Genomic DNA, 22,359 nt, shown 5'->3' on the forward strand with positions numbered 1-22,359 from the left:
TGCGGGAGGTCCGTGTCCTTATCCTGATGTGAATGTCGTCACATTGTCCCATGGAAAACTGCCCTGTCTACAATTGCGAAATCCCATGTCCGAATCTACTGATTTATAAAGTAGTCACCGGAGTCCAGTAAATATAGAGGACCAAAAATTCTAATTTTTTTTTTTGTTTATTTCTTTCGGGCATTGTAAATGAGTACGTAACTAAGTTTTGAATATTGATTTAAGTTGCGGGAGTCCAATAATATTTATTTATATCCTGTATGTCAAAAGTAAATGCAAACAAATGAATTTCTAAGTACACTGCAAAAATGAAATTGTGTGTTCGGCCTTTGAAATCAGATCAGTATTTTCATCAATATTTTATCTCTTGTGTTCTTGGCTTCTTGCCACACCGTAAATTATTTTCTGGTTTACCTTTATGAAACGGAAACCGTAAACAGCAAATATCATCTCCTATGCTACCAAAGGACACAGTTTTGGACATAAAAGTTCTAGTTGACCAATGTGTTCGGACCAGGGAGATTCGGACCATCACCCACAACATCCATAACGTCAGAGGTTCACGTGGGCCAATCAGCGATCAGCGTCCGTCGGGACAGAATTTGGGACATTGCAATTGTAGACTGGCCTTAAGGGCGAGGGACCCTTCGTACGCAGTGTCCGTCGCAAACACGATCCAGCCAACCCTGATTTTGCTTTTTAATTTACCGTGTGGTGTTTTCCTGCCTGGCCTTTTTGTTTCGGTGTGCTGCCTATCCTTGTTTATCGCTGCATATTGCCAGTAGTTAAGGGTGTGTCACAATTTGTGTTGTTTCAAGCCCAAAATAACAAACCTTGGTGTTGAAATTTATAATTAATCATCGGCACTGCATGTTACATTAAGAGCTGCTTATTACAAAAAAAAAAGGCACCCAATAATTGGGGTCATGATTATATGGTTTTATTTCCAGATCAATTCCAATTTTTACAGGAGTTTTTGTAGTCAATGTTTTTAATATTATACAGTTCTTTCTTCATAAAAATAGTGTATTATTTAACAAATATGAAACCCAAATATTTTCTAATACTAATTTCACCAAAATTATCTCATTTTGACGTGACACATTATGTACTTATACAATAAAATCATTTAGTGTAAGCATGTCTCAAACAAAAAAAAAGCAGTAAATTTTGTTTGAAAAATCTGCTAACATTATTAATGTAAAAACTATAAATGTGTTACTCATAAGGGATGCAAGATCAATTAACATATTATTTTTTCCAACCCATTTCATTAATGCATTTTATTTGAGTACAAATATATGCAAAATAAATTAAATTCAATGAATGTAATAATAATAATAATAACATAATAATGTAATAATAAAAGATACAATTTTATGATTTAAGTTAGTAACTTGCATTTCGGTTTTATATTTTATATTGATATTCTTTGCGGCGTTATTTCAGTTTTACAGCAATTCACCATATAATCTTGTCCTTACCAATAATACACCTGTTGTGACTGTTAAATTACAAAAAAAAAAAAAAAAAAACACACAGACACGAAATGATACTGTGTAGTTTTCAATTTTATGTGGAAGAATTAGTTTGGGATAGACACCGACATTAGTTTGGGATTGACACTGACATTAGTTTCGGATGGACACCAGTGTTAGGTTGGTACTGATACTACAGTATATTTATAAAAACATAAATGGTGGATTGATAGGGACATACACATTAGATTAATAAAGACATTAACTTAAAATTAAGACAGAAAAATTTTATATTAAGACAGTCCTATATGTTACATTAAAACAGTCCTAAATGTTAAGAGAGACACATTTCATCAAGAGATACATAAATATTAGATCAAGACAGACTTAAACATTAGACTAACACATACATTTATAAGACATTAAAACAAGACAGATATCAACATTAGATTGGAACAGACACCCTACACATAGCATGTTAGAAAAGTTATGAATCATCGGATGTCAAGTACATACATAATGTCACACACTTTCACCTCCAGTGCCAAACAGGACTGGTTTGAGCCCGACTTGGAATGTTTTGGAGGAACTCGTCTCCATTTTTAAGTGTGGTTACGTTAAAAGGTGGAAGGAGGGGGGGAAGAGGTTAAATGAACGTGCAAATAGATGGAAGTGTCATTTGTCATGACCCACCAAATAAATTCTCTCAGAAGTGTTCTACATTAATTTTTCACCATATCAGGAAGGTGTGTGTGCTTGTGAACAGTTTGAGGCTTTTGAATCCTTCAAGGAAAATATTATCGAGTTCATCTGCCTTTATTTTTATTAGACTTTTAAGAGTCTGACTGTTATCTCTAAAGACAGTAGTTTAATCACGTGGAACAGTTTGCCTGCTGGGTAGGATTCAGTCCACTGTGTTCACGTTAGCGATGGTTATTTTCTGATTGGCTAAGATCGGCGTGGACAGCAGTTTCTGTTGGCGGCTGGGCCATCGAAACCAGTACTGATGAAGTTTCGTTATCCTCTTTTAAAATATACAGAATTTTGATGTAATGTTCTCGCGAAGTACTGTTATTACTGCCTCTTGTAGTGTTTATTACTGTAGAACATTGGTATGCAGTTTAAATTGTTTACGGAGGCATGCCATTTTAGGTAATTGATCTGTTTAAATTATTTTACACTAATGGCATTATAATTTAATTCTGCATAAATAGAGCTCAACTTTCAAGAAGTTTATTTCTGTGGTAACATTCAACTGAAGGAAATTCCTTAACCATTAAAATAAAACTGGTTTTTGAGTGGGTTATTTGCCATTATCATCATTCATATTTTATAATACATAATTGTTTCTGCTAGTTAACCTACATGTTTGTCAAAATCTCTGCTAAACGCTTTATACTCATCATGCATCCTGGTGCATTAGAAGTTAATCAGGCTAAGATAACCAGAATATTATTAGCATTCAGTTGGGAATCAGTTTTCAGTTGCAAAATTAGTTTCGTAGGATAAAAAACTAGACTGTTAAAACATTAAATTTCTGGATTTGTGTGATTTTTAAGAATTGTTGTGTAGAGTGTAAATTTCCTTACAAATCTGTATGAAAGCAGCCTAAGAATTTTAGCCAGTTAAAACTTTTACTGAGCAGTTTATTCCTTATTTATAGCTTTTAGCTTTAAAAATCAAGAGCCAACATCGTAAGTAGGTAGATTAATTTAAGATTTTTTTTTTGCCTGAAAATACTTCAGAAATAATCATTATTGGCTTTTAACACATCACAAATCAGTTTGTAGATTTTTTGGTTTACACTACATTGCACGAGTTTTCCTTCTGTCATAAAATACTATTACTAGCAGGTAAATATATTATTCTGTGTTGTTTTTACTAAGCTGTGTAAGTAAATAAATCTATGTACCTAGTACCTAGTGCATACCTAGTTACATATATTGTATACACACTGTTTTGCATGATTTAAACTTGCTGTAGAAGAAATTTTCTTTGTTATGGGAACTGAGAGTAAATAATTATTGTTCACCTAGCTGTTGTCTGTTATGCTTATTGAATAGTTTATTAATTTAAAAAAAAAATTGTTCTGAACTCTCCTCAAATTGTATTGTATATGACCTTTCTACAACTAAATTTTATTCTGATTTTTGTAATTTAACGAACATAATTTTTTTAAATTTTTTTACTCTTGATTAGCTTTATCTTCTAAGGGAAATCCTTTTTGTCATTAGGCTCTTTCCTTGTGAAAACATGTCAATAATTGATGGTTCTTTATTTTTGAGCCTTTTTCCTCAAGTTATGTAATAAGTTTTTTATATTTTTTTTTAATTTTCATTTGTTTACATTCCTATTGGTTTGATTGAAGATACCTATTTTCTTATTTGCATACCCATATTTTTTATGTAGATATATACTTCATAGATTATATATAATATATATAGAAAAATTTATTCAACTCTTTGAAACTAATAAAATTTTTTCCTAAAATTTTTTAATTGTAATTGTTAGATATGAAGTGAATTTGTGTGCATATGGTGGTATTTAAAATATTAATTTTCTAGTTCAAAGTAATTTGTGGTTTCTTGAAGTATTTTATTTTATCCTAAATTAAGACAAGAGACTGTACTCAATAAAAAAAAAATTATTCCAGAGTTGTTTTGAAAACATGATCTTTAATGATAGGCACCAACTGATGCCGACAAATGACATGAATTCGCTATAATTGAAGCATAGGTTCGTGGTAGCCAGTCGAATAAAGAAATATTTTCACATCTGGCAACCACTATCAAACTATACACAATAAATTTAAGCAGTAAACTTGTCCTGTGATAAATAATTATATAATTATGTCATTGTGTCATCAATTAAATGAATGTGGCCCTTGAAGAAATTTTTATTTTTATTTTAGTTAGTATTGCCATTTCACATGTATCTTACCATGTTGAAAATAATGTGTCCCTTTTTTTTGACAGTTGCTTTAGAGTTTGACAGCTTAATATTACTATTAAATTAACAAAATAATTATTGATGAATGATTAGCTAGTTGGAGCTACATGTCTGTGCTTGTATGGTTTATTATGTTAGAATAAAAAAGTATTACTCAGCAAATACGTAACTCAAGTATTTCTTATTGTGTACTTATTTCATCAAAATAGTATAATTTTGATTGGCACATGATTCATTTATACAATGTAATCATCAGTAATAACCATTTCTAGAACAGAAATACTCGGAAAAATAAAGAACAATATGCAAATTTTTTGTGCATTTGAAAAATATGCCAATGTCATTAATCTAAAATCATGCTTTTAGTTAAATTTTGATGCTAAATGGTACATTGCATTTAGATGTTACGTAAGTGGTGTATTGACATGCTTTGCGGTGCACAGAATAGTAAACGGATCACGTAAATAGAAATGGAGTTCACGCATCAAGAGTTTCGACAACAGCATGCAGACTGAAACGGACCTGTATGAATTAGCTCGGCAATGCTGATCTCTTCCGTTTACATGTAGAAGTCAAGTTCTTGGCTGTGGTGATAACCATGTTTGTTTATGTTCTAAATATGTTGAAAAAGGTTTCAAGTACAACGATATCTAGTATGTTATTATTATATTATTATATTCATTTTAAATTCTGCCCGTGTTATGGGTTTGAAACAAAATAAGTATTGTTTGATTAAAATTAACATTTTGTGATCTTGAATTGCAATCTGATTGGTTATCATTTTTTACGTTTCCATTTTATTGTCTCCGTTTACGTGTCATTGTAGAACAGACCTAATAATAATGTGAATGACTGCTCCGAGGTCCGGAACATGCCGGATTAAATCCATTTCACAGTATGGAGGTGTGTGGTTAGTGGGTGGTCACAGTTTGGAGGTGCGTGGTGAGTGGGTGGTCACAGTATGGAGGTGGGTGGTCACAGTATGGAGGTGGGTGGTCACAGTATGGAGGTGGGTGGTCACAGTATGGAAGCGCGTGGTGAGTGGGTGGTTTTTAAAGCGCGGGCGTGTGTCGCGCGTGTTCTCGCAGCGGGCGCACACTCGCTGTTCAGCGGCATCCCTGGAGGCTTCGCGAACCACCTGGCGGGACACCCCTTGCCGGGGGCCTTCTCCATGATGGGCGGCCGGGGCGGCTCGGGGGGCGGCTACGGGGCGCCCCACCACCCGCCCACCACGGCGCCCGGCACCTACGGGGGCCTGGGGACGCTCAGTGTGGCCGCGAGCCAGGCCGCCAGCCTGGGCATCAACCCCGCCAGTGAGTCGCCCGCTTCCTTCGCCCCTGCGCTGCAGTCACTTGTTTGAGGGCAGAAATAACACAATGTGTAATAATACATTTGTATGGAGAGAAAAAAAAAATTAACATTTCACTTCGAGGTAGGCCTGTGCAAAGCTTTGACTAAGCAAATCAATCAAAATACTTTTTAATGTTCTATTTGACTTCACTAGGAAATTTGCTATTCGTTTTATTTGAAGTTTTGGTTGTGATGCAAATTTTGAAAAATTGAGAACTATAAGATTCACTCATGAAAAAATTTTTTTTTCTGATCTATATGTTTTGCTTGCATTAAGTTGGTTACTTAAAAGATTAATAGGTGGCCATTTTCTTTTATGAATGCTCAATATAATATATTATGCATGGTTATTTTATATTTTTTATTGAGGGATGTTGTACATTGGGCCGAATTGGTTAATCTCTTAATCAGTTAAAACATAAATTTTTTTAAAGGAGTATATTAATTTTTTTACTTAAATCCTGTATTTTATAAAAATAAGTGTAATGTAGCTTTAGTGAGAACAATATTTGCAATTCGATTTGACTTTTTTATTATTTTAAACATTCAATTTGATATTCGCCTCACATCAGAAAACTAGTTTTCGCAAAGGTCTACATCTAGGTACAGTATTGATTTTGCAAATGTTGCAGGGTAAAAAGTCTAAGTGCATATAATTATGAACACGTGTGACCTTCATACCTTTTAAAAAAAAAAAAAAGAGCAAACATTTGGTGAGAAAATTAATGATTCATTCAACAAATGCAAAAAAAAAAAAATTGGAAAAAATGTACAGAAAAATCCTTTACTTAATAGTAGTGACAAGAAAATGAAATAGTGTAGTCTGCTATATTTGGGGCATTGCATTTCCATCTTGGCTATTTAAAATTTCTTTAAAACCTAATTTTAGATTTAAGTATTTAAAAATTGACTACATCAGGGTTGAGTGATACTAAGTGTTTTTTTTTTTCTTTTTTTAAACTCATGATATTTAAATGTAGTCATTTTCATCTTATCTACAGTCGGTTTCAAAATAAGTAGATAATTTTGTATTATATAATCACATGTGAAGTATTTATGTGATAACATTTGCTCTAGTACCAGAAAACCTGTTAGCTGCCCTTCTTTGATGAGCTTAGCTTTTTAAACTTTCATTTGCAAAATAATTTAGGAAAGAATATAAAAACATTTTAGATGAACAGGATCCTTCCCAATAAGTTTAATTAAGCAGAGAGATTTCAACTCACATTATCTAAGAATATTATGTAATAAATATATACTTAAACAATAATATTGTGTAATGAAAAATAACACATAAAATAAGTTGTATTTTTTTTAAAATAATGTTATATGAATTTTTGATTTTTACTTGATTCATAGCACCGGTGTTGTTTAAAAAAAACAAACATGTAAGGGTTGTTTCTTTCCCGAATAATGTTGTCAAATTTATATTCTTGTGTGTGTGGGGTGATTCAACTTTTGTGATAACTATGCCAGGCCATAAATGCTAAGTTTTCAAAGTTTCAATAGCCAGATCGTATGACATGTCCAGGCATAAAATTTACAAAATATTCAACAACTAGTAGCTAGTTTTGTGTGTGTGTATCCTATTTATTTTATTTTACTGCATGGCTTAATGTCTCATATATAAATATAAATCTTCTGCTCTAATATATATTAATATTTGTCACAAATGTTTGTATGCCATGGCATTAATAATAATTTCTGAGCCTACCAAAGTTTTTAATGTTTCGGATTAACAGTTTCCAGTTTGTAATCGAGAGAAGAAATAACTTATTTTGACATGCGGATGACTGCTAAGGTAACTTTGACAATCTTGCTATAAATCTGCTAACTTACGAGAAGTGTTAAAAGGCTTCTCTGTGAGGTAGTCTTCTAGTGCATGTATTAATGTAGCAAGTGAGGCATACCTCGTAAAGTGTAATTTAAGAACTCTGTGTGCAAAGCAGTTTTCTTTAAGTGTCCTGTATAAGTGTAGAAAATGAGGCAGACCTCTTACAGTATAATTTCATATTTTCATATTTGAGTACAGCAAATTAAGTAGGCATTCTTTACAGTCATGTACAGGTGCCTTGTGTGACTCAGTCCTCTTCTGCGAATGAGACAGACTCTGTTTAATGTACGGGTGATGTGTGTGAGGTAATCCTCTTCTAGTGCCACGTGTGGGTGCAACAAGTGAAGCGGACTTCTTCTAGAGTCATATACAAGTGCCGCATGTGACTCGGTCTTCTTCTAGTGTCAAGTGTGAGTGTAGTGGATGAGGCATACCTTGTCTAGTGCCGTGTACTGGTGATGTGTGAGGTAGTTGTCTTCTAGTGCCATGTGTGGGTTCAACAAGTGAAGCGGAACTCTTATAGAGTCATGTATGGGTGCCGTGTGTGACTCGGTCCTCTTCTAGTGTCAAGCGTGAGTGTAGCGAACGAGGCACACCTTGTCTAGTGCTGTGCACGGGTGATGTGTGTAAGGTAGTTGTCTTCTAGTGCCATGTGTGAGTGCAACAAGTAAAGCAGACCTCTTCTAGAGTAATGAGCGGGTGTCGTTTGTGAGGCAGTCCTCTTCTAGTGTCAAGCGTGAGTGTAGCGGACGAGGCATACCTTGTCTAGTGCCGTGTACGGGTGATGTGTGTGAGGTAGTTGTCTTCTAGTGCCATGTGTGAGTGCAACAAGTGAAGCGGATCTCTTCTATAGTCATATACAAGTGCCGTATGTGACTCGGTCCTCTTCTAGTGTCAAGTGTGAGTGTAGCGGATGAGGCATACCTTGTCTAGTGCCGTGCACGGGTGATGTGTGTGAGGTAGTTGTCTTGTGGTGCCACGTACGAGTCCAACAGCGAAGCGTACCTCTTCTATAGTCATATACAAGTTCCGCATGTGACTCGGTCCTCTTCTAGTGTCAAGCGTGAGTGTAGCGAACGAGGCACACCTTGTCTAGTGCCGTGTGCGGGTGACCGTGTGCGAGGCAGTCCTCTTCTAGTGCCATGTATGAGTGCAGCGTGTGTGACAGGTGCTGCGTGGTGGACGATGGCGTCCCACCTCGCCGCCCAGGACTACCTGGCCCGGCTGCAGGCCAGCGGGATGTCGTTCGGGGGCCTGACCGGCACCGAGAGCCTCCTGCCGGGGTACCCGCTGCTCACCACACCGCACTCCCAGCCCCACGGTGAGTTCCTGCGTGCGCTAGACGGCTCGCGGGCCTCCCGAAGGCAAACGATACCTTTTAATTTTGAAACCATTATTTTCCCGTAGTGTTTCCATTATCATTGGCAGTGCAAATCAGTCGTATTGTGCCAGTGATTGCATTTGTTGTACGTGAACAATCTGCCAAGAAAGTGACGGGTTGATTCACGCACCATAAGAAATGTGAACATTCGCAGACATTTCATTCCCAAATTTAAACCTCTGTTGTCCCGTCTCTGCCCCTCCCGCATCAGTTCTACAAAAACTTGAAATTCCCACGAAAACATTAACAAAGCACATGTTACTAGTCAAATTTTCGTTTGACAGAGCATTTTTTTTATGTGTTTTGTGTAGTTATTAAATTGTGGACACAGCATATTCCCCCACCCCCCTCCCTTCTTGCCACGCCTCATTCACTTAGTGATGCTGTGTGGTCACGTAAAATTCAAATGTGCTGGCCTAAGCTGTACCGGGCATATTTTTCATTACTGTACAGTCCGGGGGTAAGGGACTGGAGGCAGTAGCCGATTCCGGAGTTGCATCACGTGAGGTCGGCGGTGGCTGCCAGCTCCGCCCGTCTGTGTTAACTTGTCCTGTGTTCTCGTGTTGTGGTGTCCCGCACATCTGATGGTACAGAACTGACGTCACGGTCAGTAGCTGTGGGGAATGCGTTGCTGAGGCTTGCGGCTGGTGGTGTTTGCCCGGGCAGTGTCGTCCGGCAAGATGTCGGGCGGCAAGTCGGGGGGCGGCCTGAAGGCGGGCGGCGGCGGAGGGGGCGGGCTCAGCACCACGTCGTCCTCGCTGCTGTCCTCGTCTACGCCGACCCTCGCCACCTCCAGCCCGTCGCTGCACCACCGCGAGCGGGAGCGGGAGCGTGAGAGGGAGCGCGAGAGGGAGAGGGACCGGGAGAGGGACAAGGAGCGCGAGAGGGAGCGCGAGAGGGAGCGCGAGAGGGAGACCCCGGTGCCGGCCAGCGCCGGGTCCCTCGGGCTGCACCCGCCGAGCATCATCAGGTAAGAGCGTCACGTAAGCTCCAACCCGCCACGCCAGGTTATCATGTTGGTAACCTCTGGGATATCCTAGTGAACACACGCCTCATGTGCTTGAAAACTTATTCCTATAGACCTGCGAAATTCGCGGGTTCAATGACCTCCAGGATGGACTCTTCTACACTCTACACACTCGGGCAAATGGCTGCTGACTTGTGAGTCGTCTCGACTGAGTGTCTGTGGTTCGACACTTCTTCGAGCGAGGGTCTCTAATTGGCCCTCGTTAGTCCAGATTAACGGCGAACCGGTGGTAGAAGCAGCGCTAAGGTATAATTATTTGAATTGTAGCATATCACGAAAATGAATCCGCGAATTTTGCAGGTCTCTACTTATTCCATAACAATGGACCTAACATTGTTTACCTAGTAACAGTAACCTAAATCAGGAATGTGCACAGAATTTAATTTAATTTTGTTTCGCCACTAAGCCTTTGCGATTAGACGGAGCACGGGCAGAATGTGTGGATGGGTGAGATGGGAGCACCTAGAGAAATCGTATACCAACTCGCCATGTCATATTTTCAATTTTTTTGCTATAATTCTAATTTTTGAAATATTTATCCCAAATTTTTAGCACGGCAAGGCATAAATAACGTCTCCAAGACTTTCTGTACCTTGTGGCAACCACACATCTACTAACAGGTTGTAGTATGTAATCAGCGTGTGGAATTAACCAATTATTTTATCGTGGGCGACTACCACTATTATGATCATCACAATAATCCACAAGTGTTTGGCTTCAACAAGTAGCCAAAAGCTAAGTGCTATGCCATGTCAAACCCGAAAAAATTATGGTTTTATTTCAAGTGGTATCAAAATATTTTAAATTGCAAGATGGTGAGGTCTAATCCCGCTGAATGTTCGTCACATCTCCCATTCGGGGAAAATTCTGGCCTTACACTCCGGTAATCGAACTTTGATAACTTTGGTGGGACGCCCGAGTTCTAAACAAGGCCCTTTGTACAAACTTAACTTGATCAAGGGGTAATGCCAATATGTTTTGTGTAAATGTTTTTATTTACTTCATTGCAATATGCTAGCTCACATTCTGTGTTTTATTCATATGGGATTTTTTTTTTCTTGTAATCTTGCAAGTACTGCATTAAGAGAAGGAAGGTGAGTATTCTATTACTGTTCGAAATTACTTCACTAGTTTAAAATCTGTTTTCTATCTTTGTCTCCTTTTTTTAAAAAAAAATATTTATTTATATTTTATAAAAATAAAATTTTTTATTTTTAATCATTTATTCCAATTGATACATTTACATACTTTAATATTTACACATGTTTTTTTTATCTATACAATATATGTTTAACATTTCATTTTGGGTCTTGCATGTTAGAAATATACCTATATAGTACTAGCTACACCCGGCCATGCTTCGTTGTGGCTCAGTCTGAAATTAAATGAATAGGAAAGTAAATCAAAGTATTCTAGCAAACTTAGATTCACCTAGAAAACACATCATTCAATTTAATACCCTGCTTTGCATTGCTGTGGTTATGCTGTGGAATGAATGTAAAGGAAGATATATATATATATATATATATATATATATATTCACTTAAAATCATTTTTTATTTTAATGCTAGTGGATAGACTACATGTTTTGTTTGTTTTCCACACAAACACAAAGATCAGATGAGATAAATTGAGAATGTGACGTATAATTGCCCACAAGAGATGCATTCTTTTTTTAATTCGAACCACACATTTGCAAAGATTGCTCTTGCGCTTTATTGATAGTCATAGCGGACGCAATTTGTATTGGAAATTACAGCGTTTTAACGCGAATGCTGTGTCGGTATGAATGAATGGTATTCGTGGAAGTAGTATTTAGTTTAGAATATTTAGCTTCCAACTCTGAACATTTTCTGATGTGCCTGACAAAAAAGTAACACATTATCCTGGACAGATTGAAACTCTACCGGATTAACATTATGAATGCCTGCTGTGGTAACAGATTGGTAGCGTTTGTGCCAAATTTAGTTTTGCTGTGAATCAGCGCGTAATAAGTAGACACAAGATTTTTATGGTTCATGATACTAATTTCTCAAAAATGGTTGTTATACATGGTTCATATTTTTTTTTCTTTGATATGATTTTTTTTTAATAAGCTTGTCTAATTTTTCAGAACCAATAAAATAAGTCTGTTAAGTAGTTCTGTGTTTGAAAAATAATGCTCTAAGGTCGTAATAACAGATGCAAGATTTAAAAAGAGTAAAATTTTTGGAATATTTTTTGTTAAAGTGTGGTAACAAACTTCATGCTTAATAAATAAATTATATTGAATTTAGTATTTAAAATACTATGTGTTGGTCGTTAAAGATAGGTTTTGATTGAAAATGCTGATTAATTTCATGATTTTTATTGCATCTGAGTGCTTTGAGGTGTACTAACTTGAATTTTTGGTGTGTTTAAGTCTGTTGACATGTTTTTTTTTGTGTTATTTCGGTTTTATCTCAATTCACCTTGTAATCTTGTTCGGTTTTATGTTGTTCCTGGTACACTGGAAAAATGAATTTGTGTGTTCGGCCTTTGAAATCAGATCAGTATTTTGATCAATATTTTGTCTCTGTCTTCTTGGCTTCTTGCCACACCGTCAATTATTTTCTGTTTTTCCTTTATGAAACGGAAACCGTAAACAGCAAATATCATCTCCTATGCTACCAAAGGACACAGTTATGGAAATAAAGTTCTAGTTGACCAATGTATTCGGACCAGGGAGATTCTGAGGTTCACGTGGGCCAATCAGCGATCAGCGTCCGTCGGACGGACACAATTTGGGACATTGCAATTGTAGACTTGCCTTCAGAGGGAGGTAACCCTTCGTACGCAGTGTCCGTCGCATACACGATCCAGCCAAACCCTGATTTTGCTTTTTTAATTCACCGCGTGGTGTTTTCCTGCCTGGCCTTCAATTGTTTCGGTCATGATGGTCGTGTCTCCCCGGTCCGGCAGTGATCCGGCCAGCATCCTGGGCGGGGTGCGTCTTCCCCCGGACACGGAGATCATCAAGTACACGTCGTCCATCGTCGGCCCCAAGATCCCGGGCACGACCAACCGCGGCCGCAAGAAGACCATCTCGCTGGACCCCCCGTCGGTCAGCGTCATGCCCACGCACTCGTCCACGGGCATGCTGATCGAGCGCGGCGGGCGCAAGCACTCTCGCGGCCGTCTCGTCGCGGTGAGTTGCGACCACGCCCGCCCCCCAACACTTCCCTCGCGGCGCTGCCGAGAGTTACCGGTGTTCTCACACTCGTAGCCGGATTCGGACGTCCGGCTACAGGATCGGAATGAATGGACGGCGCGCGTGTAAGAGTTCGGTCTGATGAATCTCCAGCACGTAGCTCCGATCGAATGTACTGCTGCATTTATTGGCACAATACGTTTGATAAAAATCCAGTTTTTAAATTCATTTCCACTGGATTTTATCAAAAATATTGTGCCAGTAGTACATTAGATCAGCACTTCATGCTGGAAAACAAATTCAAGAAGCCAAAACATATCTTCAATACAAATCTTGTTAAATTTGTTAAATGCTTTTAATGTAGGGTAGTTTTTTTTTACCCGTATGATTATTTTGTGTTTGAATTCAGACACTAAATTATATTTTTTTGCTGGTTCGCGGTGCCCCTAAATTAAGCTTATGCATAAATTTGAAGCGTTTTTCTTCTTATGCCCTGGAAACTGTTATTATTAGTGACTCCAATAAAGGATAAATAATATTGACCAAAAGTAGTTAAAAAATTCCTTGTAAAAACAGTGTAAAAAGATATTGTTATTTCTTAAAGTTCCTACCAAATGTTCAATTCTGCCTTTATTTTGTAAAAATTTAATATTAGTGTATGCATTTAACTTTACAATTTTTTTTTGCATTTAACAGAAAATATAAAAAAACTCCTAACATAATTAGGTCACCATTGCTTAAACCTTAAAACTAATCAAACAAACTAACATACTTACTGTTAAAAATGCATTCATGGGGTAAGAACTAAATAAAGAAGCACGCCAACTCCTATAATCTTCCATAAACAGGTCAGAACATTCACAATGTGTGTGTGTTTTTTTAGATGTAAAATAAAACTAAAATTAAATTCAAACAAAAGATGTGACGAAACGTACAAAAAAAAAACAGGTAAGATGACATTTTATACTGTGAACGATTAATTTTTTTGGCCACCTGAACTACAAATGGAATTACTAAAACGCAAAGGTGTAAACAAATAAAAAATAAGATTATACTGATTCTGTACTTTTTTTTATTACCTTTTCAGAAGTTTTCTGGGACGGAAATTTTTTGTCCACCTGAAAAGCGACGGCATTTTTGTGTGTCTTGTCACGTGCAAAAAAAAAAATGGAGCGTAAAACTGGGTACATGTATAAAATACACGTTAGTTTTGGTTGTAAATAAGCCCATTGCGTTCTTTCACAAAAAACAACCAAAGATGTGAATATGCGAGATGTGTTGCTACGCACAGCTCGGAGAGCAACGTACCACGACCGGTACGACTCGGTGTGCGACGGCGGGTGTCTGCCCCCCCAGGACCAGGTGGACTACCGGGAGGGCGACCGGGACCGCGTGGAGGTCATCAAGCTGCCCGCGCACAGCAACAACGGCACCATCCCGCTCAACATCCCGTCGTTCGGCGGGGGCGGCGGCTACGGGGGCGGATCCCCGGGCGCGCCGGACAGCGATGCCCCGCTCAACCTCTCGCTCAAGCCCCAGCCCCCCTTCGCCCCCGCCGGCCCGCGCCAGTCGCCGGCGCTGTCGTCCCTGTCCAGCATGTCGGCGGCGCTGGCGCCGGCCGCCCCGGACCGCATATGTGCGTACCTTGCCCGCTCCCGGGACCACGTAGCGCGTGTGGGGGTTGCCAGTGAACCCTCGCTGTCGGAGCTGTGAGGGTGTGCAAGTGGGCTGGTGTGGAAGAATGCGAGTATGAAAGTGTTCCAGTGTGCTTGTGTGAAAGTGTGCAAGTGTGCTTGTGTGAAAGTATGCAAGTGTGCTTGTGTGAAAGTATGCAAGTGTGCTTGTGTGAAAGTATGCAAGTGTGCTTGTGTGAAAGTATGCGACAATGCAAGTGTGCTTGTGTGAAAGTATGCAAGTGTGCTTGTGTGAAAGTGTGCTTGTGTGAAAGTGTGCAAGAATGCAAGTGTACAATAATGTGAGTATTCAAGCTTACAAGTGTGACTTTCTACAAGTATACAAGCATGCAAGTGTGCCTATCTACAAGTATATAAGAATGCAAGTTTGAAAGTATGCAAGTACGCAGGTGCACAAACATGCGAGACAGCTGTAATGCAAACACGCAGTCAAGCTTTCTCCTCGTAGAATCATGCAGTTCATTGTCTGATGGCAGACATTCCCCATATTAATTCATTACCTTAGTGGCTTTAATCGTTAAAGTATCATACTTATGCTAGCGATGGTTGTGGGATTGACCCCAAGTCGAAACCCAAATGGCTTGGAGCTCACTTCAACCTGGAAGAACCTTTTTTACCATATGCAAAGTAAAACTAAAAAAAAATTAAAAAAACTATGATTTTGTACGTACGGAGAGTATAATTTTTTACAGTACATTAGGATAAAGATAAAATATCAGGTAATTATACATGGATGAAAACATTTTGCCTGACTTAGTGCATAGTCCATCACCATAATTTCATTTTCTATGTGTTCTCAGCATGGTATTTGTTACAATTTAATTTTAGTGGACTGGAACTGACATAAAATGGAAAAATCTGAATAATAGGGAGTCCTAGTCCGAACTGTTTAGTCACACTAACTTCCATATGGCCCCTGTTAACTTTAGTCTCCTTCTCCGAACTATCAGAATGGGAAGCTATTAGCAGTTGAGACAGATTTGTTCAGCAGATGTCATTTGGCTAATTGAAACATGAATAACAGTAGATTACAATGGTGTATAGCTGGACTTAGATGCATCTCATCCGTCAATCATGTGACTGCAGCCAATTACGTGGCCCAAAAAATTCCATCATCCGTCCGGCAAAACCCTACCAATCTTTAACATTCGATGGACGGACGGTTTAAATTATAACCTCAAAAATGTCTGAGGGTATTGCCTTTATTTCAAAAGATGTTTTTTTGTTTAGTTGCTTCCATATTAGTTTTTTTTTTAACTTGCCTATGAAAAATTATTAGTTTTGATATATGAAACAAAAATTGACTGAGACACAAAAGTAATCAATCATGGACGGTATCTCGAAAATATATTTAAAAAATTTTTTTTCACAGGTAGTTTACTGATTTATAAAAGCTTATATTACCTGATCATCAAACTTGTAAACCGTTACTGTAAAAATTTTCTCGATAATTTAAGCCTTGTTAGTTGGCAGCATTCTGGTAGAAACATACTATTATGATGGACGTGTGGATCATCGCGAATTGCTCGGCTTGTTTACAAACGGATGGTGGGCGGACTGGTCTTTGCGAGTCCAGCTTTAGTCCAAGGTATAATAATGCGAATCAAGGTTCGAGGAATGCTGTCGAGTTTGAACGGAACGCAGGCACGCGTAGTGTCTGTGGATCGGGAGAATGCGGGCGGTGGGTCGGCGGGCGGCGAGAGACGGTGAGCGGGGAACGCGTGGTGGGTTGCAGCGCGCCGCAAGCCGGGCCCCAAGCCGCGCCGGGTGATCCAGAGCCCGGCCCCCACGTCCATCCCGGCCTCGCCCAGCCCGTCGCTGGTCCAGCTGTTCGCGGCCGCGGACTCCCCGTCGCCGCGGCCGTCCAGCGGCGGGGAGGACAGCGAGCCCTCCCCCAAGGTAACTGCCAGGGTTCCCACGGGAGTGCTCTGGAACATGTTCAATTCAGGTCATTGAGAAGGTGTCTTAAGGGGCCCGCCTACCTGGTCACACAGACGGTGTGCAGAGCTTCAGGAAAAACAACGCGATTTCAAAACTACTCAAGATATCCGAGTGGGGTATGTCTACGAATAGCATTTAAGAGTTCGCTGAGGCCCGAAAAGTACTTTTAATTTTGGATCATGTTTTTAAACTGTATTTCTAGAAGAGTTAAAATGGCTAAAATGCATGTTTTGAGAGTAATATTTAGGTGTAAAACAACCAGTACAGATTATAAAAAGCACTTAAGGGACTTGCATTACACTTTTATCTTCATTTATCGGCCATATAATGTTGCGGTCACCGCTCAAATTTCACAGTTATTCTGTGACGACGAGAAGACTACGCGTCAATTCAGAGCCTTGCGCTTAGAAGCGATACCGCGCTAGAAATACCATCGAGCGTCGCACTTATCATCCCGCCTCACTAACACACATACACCCCTGACGAGGCGGGCCCCTTAAGAGGCCGCTCCAGTGTTTCAGGGGCACTACGCAACCCGCGTTAACCTCGTAAGATTCAATGCTATTTTCATTTTTCTTATAACTAATTAACTAATAGAGATTTCGAAATAATGCTTGCTTGATATGTAAGACAACGCAGCTCTTATCAAAGCCCCATTCTTCAAAAACGAGCATAAATTATGGTTCAAACCTAGACAATACACTTATGCATATTAGTAAAGATTAGTATAAAACCATAATTTATGCACGTTTTTGAAGAAAGGGGCTTTGATAAAACCCAATGGCCCGCAGCGATGCTAGTCACTTTTTCAGAGCCCCAGGTATGCCACTTTGTTTGACTGGCCAGATTGATGACATGCCTTGCACCTGTGTGAGGACAATCCTTCATTTCTTACAAAATTTAAATATTACTTTTTGCCTTTTTTTTTCCCATCTCAAGAACTTTGCAATGGTGTTTGATTTATAAACGTTTTCAATGTTGTTACATTACGAGTTGTTTTTTGTAAGTGATCTTAAATTTATTTTGTTGTTTGAAGAGAAAGTAATGTAGTTAGTATCTGGAGTTAAGTTACTTAAGGCCCTAGCAGATGGTTTAGGACATGAAAATGTGCATAATTGTGTTATTGTAATTAGTATCTGGAGTTAAGTTAACTAAGGCTCTAGCAGATGGTTTAGGAAATGAAAATGTGCATCGTTGTGTTATTGTAGTTAGTATCTGGAGTTAAGTTACCTAAGACCCTAGCAGATGGTATAGGATATGAAAATGTGCATAATTGTGTTCTAGTTAAGTTACCTAAGGCCGTAGCAGATGGTATAGGACGTGAAAATGCGGTTCCTTGTGTTTTGAGCAGGACGGCCGGCCACGTAACCTCGGTCGCGGGACGTCGAAACCGAAAAAGAACACGGTGGCCTCGTTACTTGCACAGAGCAGGGCGCTGGGCATCAAGCCGACCGCAGGGCTGGACGTCTCGTCCTCCAACCACCAGGTGTCGTTGCTCAAGCCCAGCCTGTCGGGCAGCGAGCCCGAGTCGGAACAGGACCAGCGCTGCGAGGACGACGAGGAGGACGAGGACCAGCGGGGAGCGAGGCACGACGAGCTGCCACGCCTCGGGAGGGAGGACCTGCCCCAGCCGAGACGTGACGAGGAACCCCAGCTGAGGCTTGACGAGGAACCCCAGCTGAGGCGGGACGAGGAACCCCTGCCGAGGCGAGACGAGGAACCCGAGCTGAGACGTGACGAGGAGCCCCAGCCGAGGCGGGACGAGGACCTCCAGCCGAGGCGGGACGAGGAACCCCAGCCGGGGCGTGACGAGGACCGGGACCGGGACGAGGACGAGGACGAGGACTGCGAAGAGGTTCGGCAGGGGTCGCAGCGAAGCGAGTGCGGGGATCAGCCGCTGCTGGAGGACCAGCGCGAGGTGTCGGAGGAGCAGCCCTCGGCCCTCGACCAGCCGCCGCGCGATTCGCCGCCCGTCCTCACCCCTCCGCCGCCGCCCCTCCCGCCGCCACCCCCGCCGCCATCACAAGGTGAGCACCCGGCGGGCTGCAGTGTTCTAGTGCTCACACGTCGAAATGACCAATATTCGTTTGTATTCCAAGCGTAAATCCCGGTTTCAATATGTTTATTGGGCCCAATGTAACTACCCTCTTTTATCGCATAATCGTCGCACCTATATTTTTGGCCGTCAAAATTGGGATAAAAAAACTTGTTGCTTAAACGTCGAATGACCTTTTTGGTCCCGCTATTAAATGCCGAGTGCTTTGTGTAGGTATCTTTTCCGTATAAAACGATGTATTTTGAAGTAGAAATCTAATATTTATTTGGAAATTACCACTGACTTATTTAATTAATGGGAATACAAAGTTGTCTGACGTGTAAATTTTCTTTTAAAGACGTTTATAAACGTTATTATCTTTATCTGATCGTCTGCGTCGCTGCGGTGTACCGGTGGAGATATCTTTTCCATATAAAACGTATTTTAAAGGAGAAATCTAATATTTATTCGAACATTACCACTTATTTAATTAATGGAAATACGAAGTTGTCTGGCGTGGAAATTTTCTTTTAAAGACGTTTTTAAACGTTATTTCCTTTATCTGATCGTCTTCGTCGCCGCGGTGTACCGCTTATGAACATGTAGCCAGCGCTAGTTGGCATCATTCGTGTTTGGTTATGTTGTTTCCCGCATAGAGCTTACGCACGTAGTGGAATATTGATATCTCACCGATTGCATGCAGCGCGCGCTCTCTGTCGAGTGCCGAGTTAACTACATTTGATGGCCAGCATTTTTTCGTGGTTAATGTGTACTACGGCAATAGTTAGGCGTTAGTTCACGTCGTAGATTCAAGTGGCTTGCGTTTTCATTACAGTTTGGTTTTTCTATTTAAAGTTAAAAAAGGTTTTTGTTTAATGAATTATTAATATAAATTGTTTGGCGTGCTCTTGTATACTCCACCCGTTTTTAAATAAACTTACTTTCCATGAATGGGGTTTGTTTTTATGAATAATTTTACCTAACAAAATTTTTTTTTTCCGCATAATCGTCGCACCCCTACCTTTCAAACTTGATTTTAGAATAAAAAGTGCGACGATTATGCGAGAAAATACGTTACCCTATTTTATTTTCAATATGGGCACAGTTAGCAGCATAACTGTTTTCATAAGTTCAGAACAAGGCAAGCAAACAAACAATTAGTTGTTTGCAACCACTGCAAAAAATGTTCCTAAAATTTTGGAAAGCATAATTGTTTTATAGCTTTGTTAAATTATTTAAAACGATTAACATGAAATACAGTGGAATGTATGTTAAAGTATTTGTTGAAATATGTCTTGAAAATCATAAAATATTTAAAAAAAAAAAGATAAAATCTTATTATTTAAAACAGCTATTCGTATTCAAAAATATTTTTTCAGTTTAATTTTTTTTTGTGTTTTCATTTGTGTAGGTATCATTTAGCAAGATAATTGGCTCGACAGCAGCGGAAAGATAAGTGGAAGGGTTAGGCACATAGACTTAGTCAATAAGAGTATATGTATAAAAAAGGAGGAAGATCAGCTTTCTCAACCAGCTTTAAATTCTGCCGTTAGAAATGAGAGACCATATATTTTACAGGCTATGTCGTCATTCTAAAAATAATTATTCCTTATCCTCTTCACTGTATCTAGACTCCATGCAGCAACAACGTAAGTACGCTGAGTGTGTGGCAAGGGCGGCTTCAGGTAGATTTTTGGAAGGGGATGGCTATATCGTATGAAGAAAGAATACAGTTGCTATACGTGACATTAGATAATTCAGAGATTGGCCTTTTGATTATTTAAAAAGTTATGGTCTCAAATACTGAACTGCTAATTGTTTCACACAACTTTTGATGAAAGTGAAGTTTAACTCATGAATTTAAGTATTTAAGTAAATAAGTAGTTTGAAATAAGATTGAAAAGTAAAATTTCAGGCTCGCTAAGGGTTATCATTCCCCTTCCACCCGGTGTGGAGCCATAATTTATTTATTTATTTATTTATTTATTACAGTTGTGACATGCACAACAACACCTCACAAAGAGGGTACTAGGGTGTGCACGGGATACTAGGGTGTGCACGGGATACTAGGGTGTGCACAGGATACTAGGGTGTGCACAGGATACTATGGTATGAATGGGATACTAGAGGTGTGCATAGGATACTATGGTGTGAATGGGATACTAGGGTGTGCACGGGATACTATGGTGTGAATGGGATACTAGGGTGTGCACGGGATACTATGGTGTGCACGGAATACTATGGTGTGAATGGGATACTAGGGTGTGCACAGGATACTATGGTGTGAATGGGATACTAGGATGTGAATGGGAGTACTAGGGTGTGCACGGGATACTAGGGGGAGCATGGGATACTATGGTGTGAATGGGATACTAGGGTGTGCACGGGATACTATGGTGTGAATGGGATACTAGGGTGTGCATGGGATACTATGGTGTGAATGGGATACTAGGGTGTGCACGGGATACTATGGTGTGCACGGGATACTATGGTGTGAATGGGATACTAGGGTGTGCACGGGATACTATAGTGTGAATGGGATACTAGGGTGTGCACGAGATACTAATGTGTGAATAGGATACTAGTATGTGCATGGGAGTACTAGGGTGTGCACGGGGTACTAGGGTGTGCATGGGGTACTAGGGTGTGCATGGGGTACTAGGGTGTGCACGGGGTACTAGGGTGTGTACGGGGTACTAGGGTGTGCACGGGGTACTAGGGTGTGCACGGGATACTATGGTGTGCACGGGGTACTAGGGTGTGCACGGGGTACTAGGGTGTGAATGGGATACTATGGTGTGAATGGGATACTAGGGTGTGCACGGGATACTATGGTGTGAATGGGATACTAGGGTGTGCATGGGAGAACTAGGGTGTGCACGGGAGTACTAGGGTGTGCACGGGTGTGCATCAGCAACATGAATGCCTAGTCAGGAGACAGCGTATACGAGACGCGTTATCAGCCTCGTGCTGTCACAGCATGTAGTTGTTGTGTCGTGAATATCCGCGCGCAAGCGCTGAAGTCGAGCTGTGCCGTGGCAGCTGTCTGGACTGGGGTGCGTTGTGTTCCGTGCCGGCAGCGGAGCCGCCCACGCCGATGGACAGCGAGTGCGAGAGTAACGACGCGCCGCCATGCGAGCGGGCGCACAAGCCGCCGTCCCCCGCCACCCCCTCCTCGGACCAGGACCACGTCTCCAACAAGCAGAAGAGGCACCTGGTGGGTCGACCACGCCCCCGACGCTCTCGAGAGTGGGGCAGAATTTTTTTTTTTAATTCACGTAGCATGATACGAAGAGACCTGAAAAATTTGCGGGTTCATTTCGTGTTATACTGAAATTCAAATAATTATACCTTAGTGCTGCTTCTGCCATTGGTCCACTGTTAATCTGGAGGACTGAGGGCCAATTAGAGACCCTCACTCACAGAAGTGTCGAATCACAGGCCACCCAGTCGACGACTCACAAGTCAAGCAGTCAATGAACAGTTGGCATTTGCCCGAGT

General features: G+C 40.3%; 1 protein-coding gene across 5 annotated transcripts in view; it reads left to right on the forward strand.

Moving 5' to 3' along the window:
- Positions 1 to 22,359, forward strand: part of LOC134540010 (bromodomain adjacent to zinc finger domain protein 2B-like) — a 261,508-nt gene that overhangs the window by 147,115 nt on the left and 92,034 nt on the right. For 4 of the 5 annotated variants that reach the window (XM_063382430.1, XM_063382433.1, XM_063382431.1 and 1 more), the window contains 8 exons: positions 5,516 to 5,740; positions 8,768 to 8,932; positions 9,659 to 9,962; positions 12,960 to 13,185; positions 14,545 to 14,824; positions 16,618 to 16,781; positions 18,175 to 18,850; positions 21,939 to 22,075. In XM_063382430.1, the coding sequence (XP_063238500.1) occupies positions 5,516 to 5,740; positions 8,768 to 8,932; positions 9,659 to 9,962; positions 12,960 to 13,185; positions 14,545 to 14,824; positions 16,618 to 16,781; positions 18,175 to 18,850; positions 21,939 to 22,075 (2,177 nt within the window). The remainder of the gene's footprint in view (positions 1 to 5,515; positions 5,741 to 8,767; positions 8,933 to 9,658; positions 9,963 to 12,959; positions 13,186 to 14,544; positions 14,825 to 16,617; positions 16,782 to 18,174; positions 18,851 to 21,938; positions 22,076 to 22,359) is intronic. The other variant, XM_063382434.1, reaches the window with a different exon arrangement.

Source organism: Bacillus rossius, chromosome 16, assembly GCF_032445375.1.
Source record: "Bacillus rossius redtenbacheri isolate Brsri chromosome 16, Brsri_v3, whole genome shotgun sequence".
In the NCBI taxonomy this organism is placed as follows: domain Eukaryota; kingdom Metazoa; phylum Arthropoda; class Insecta; order Phasmatodea; family Bacillidae; genus Bacillus; species Bacillus rossius.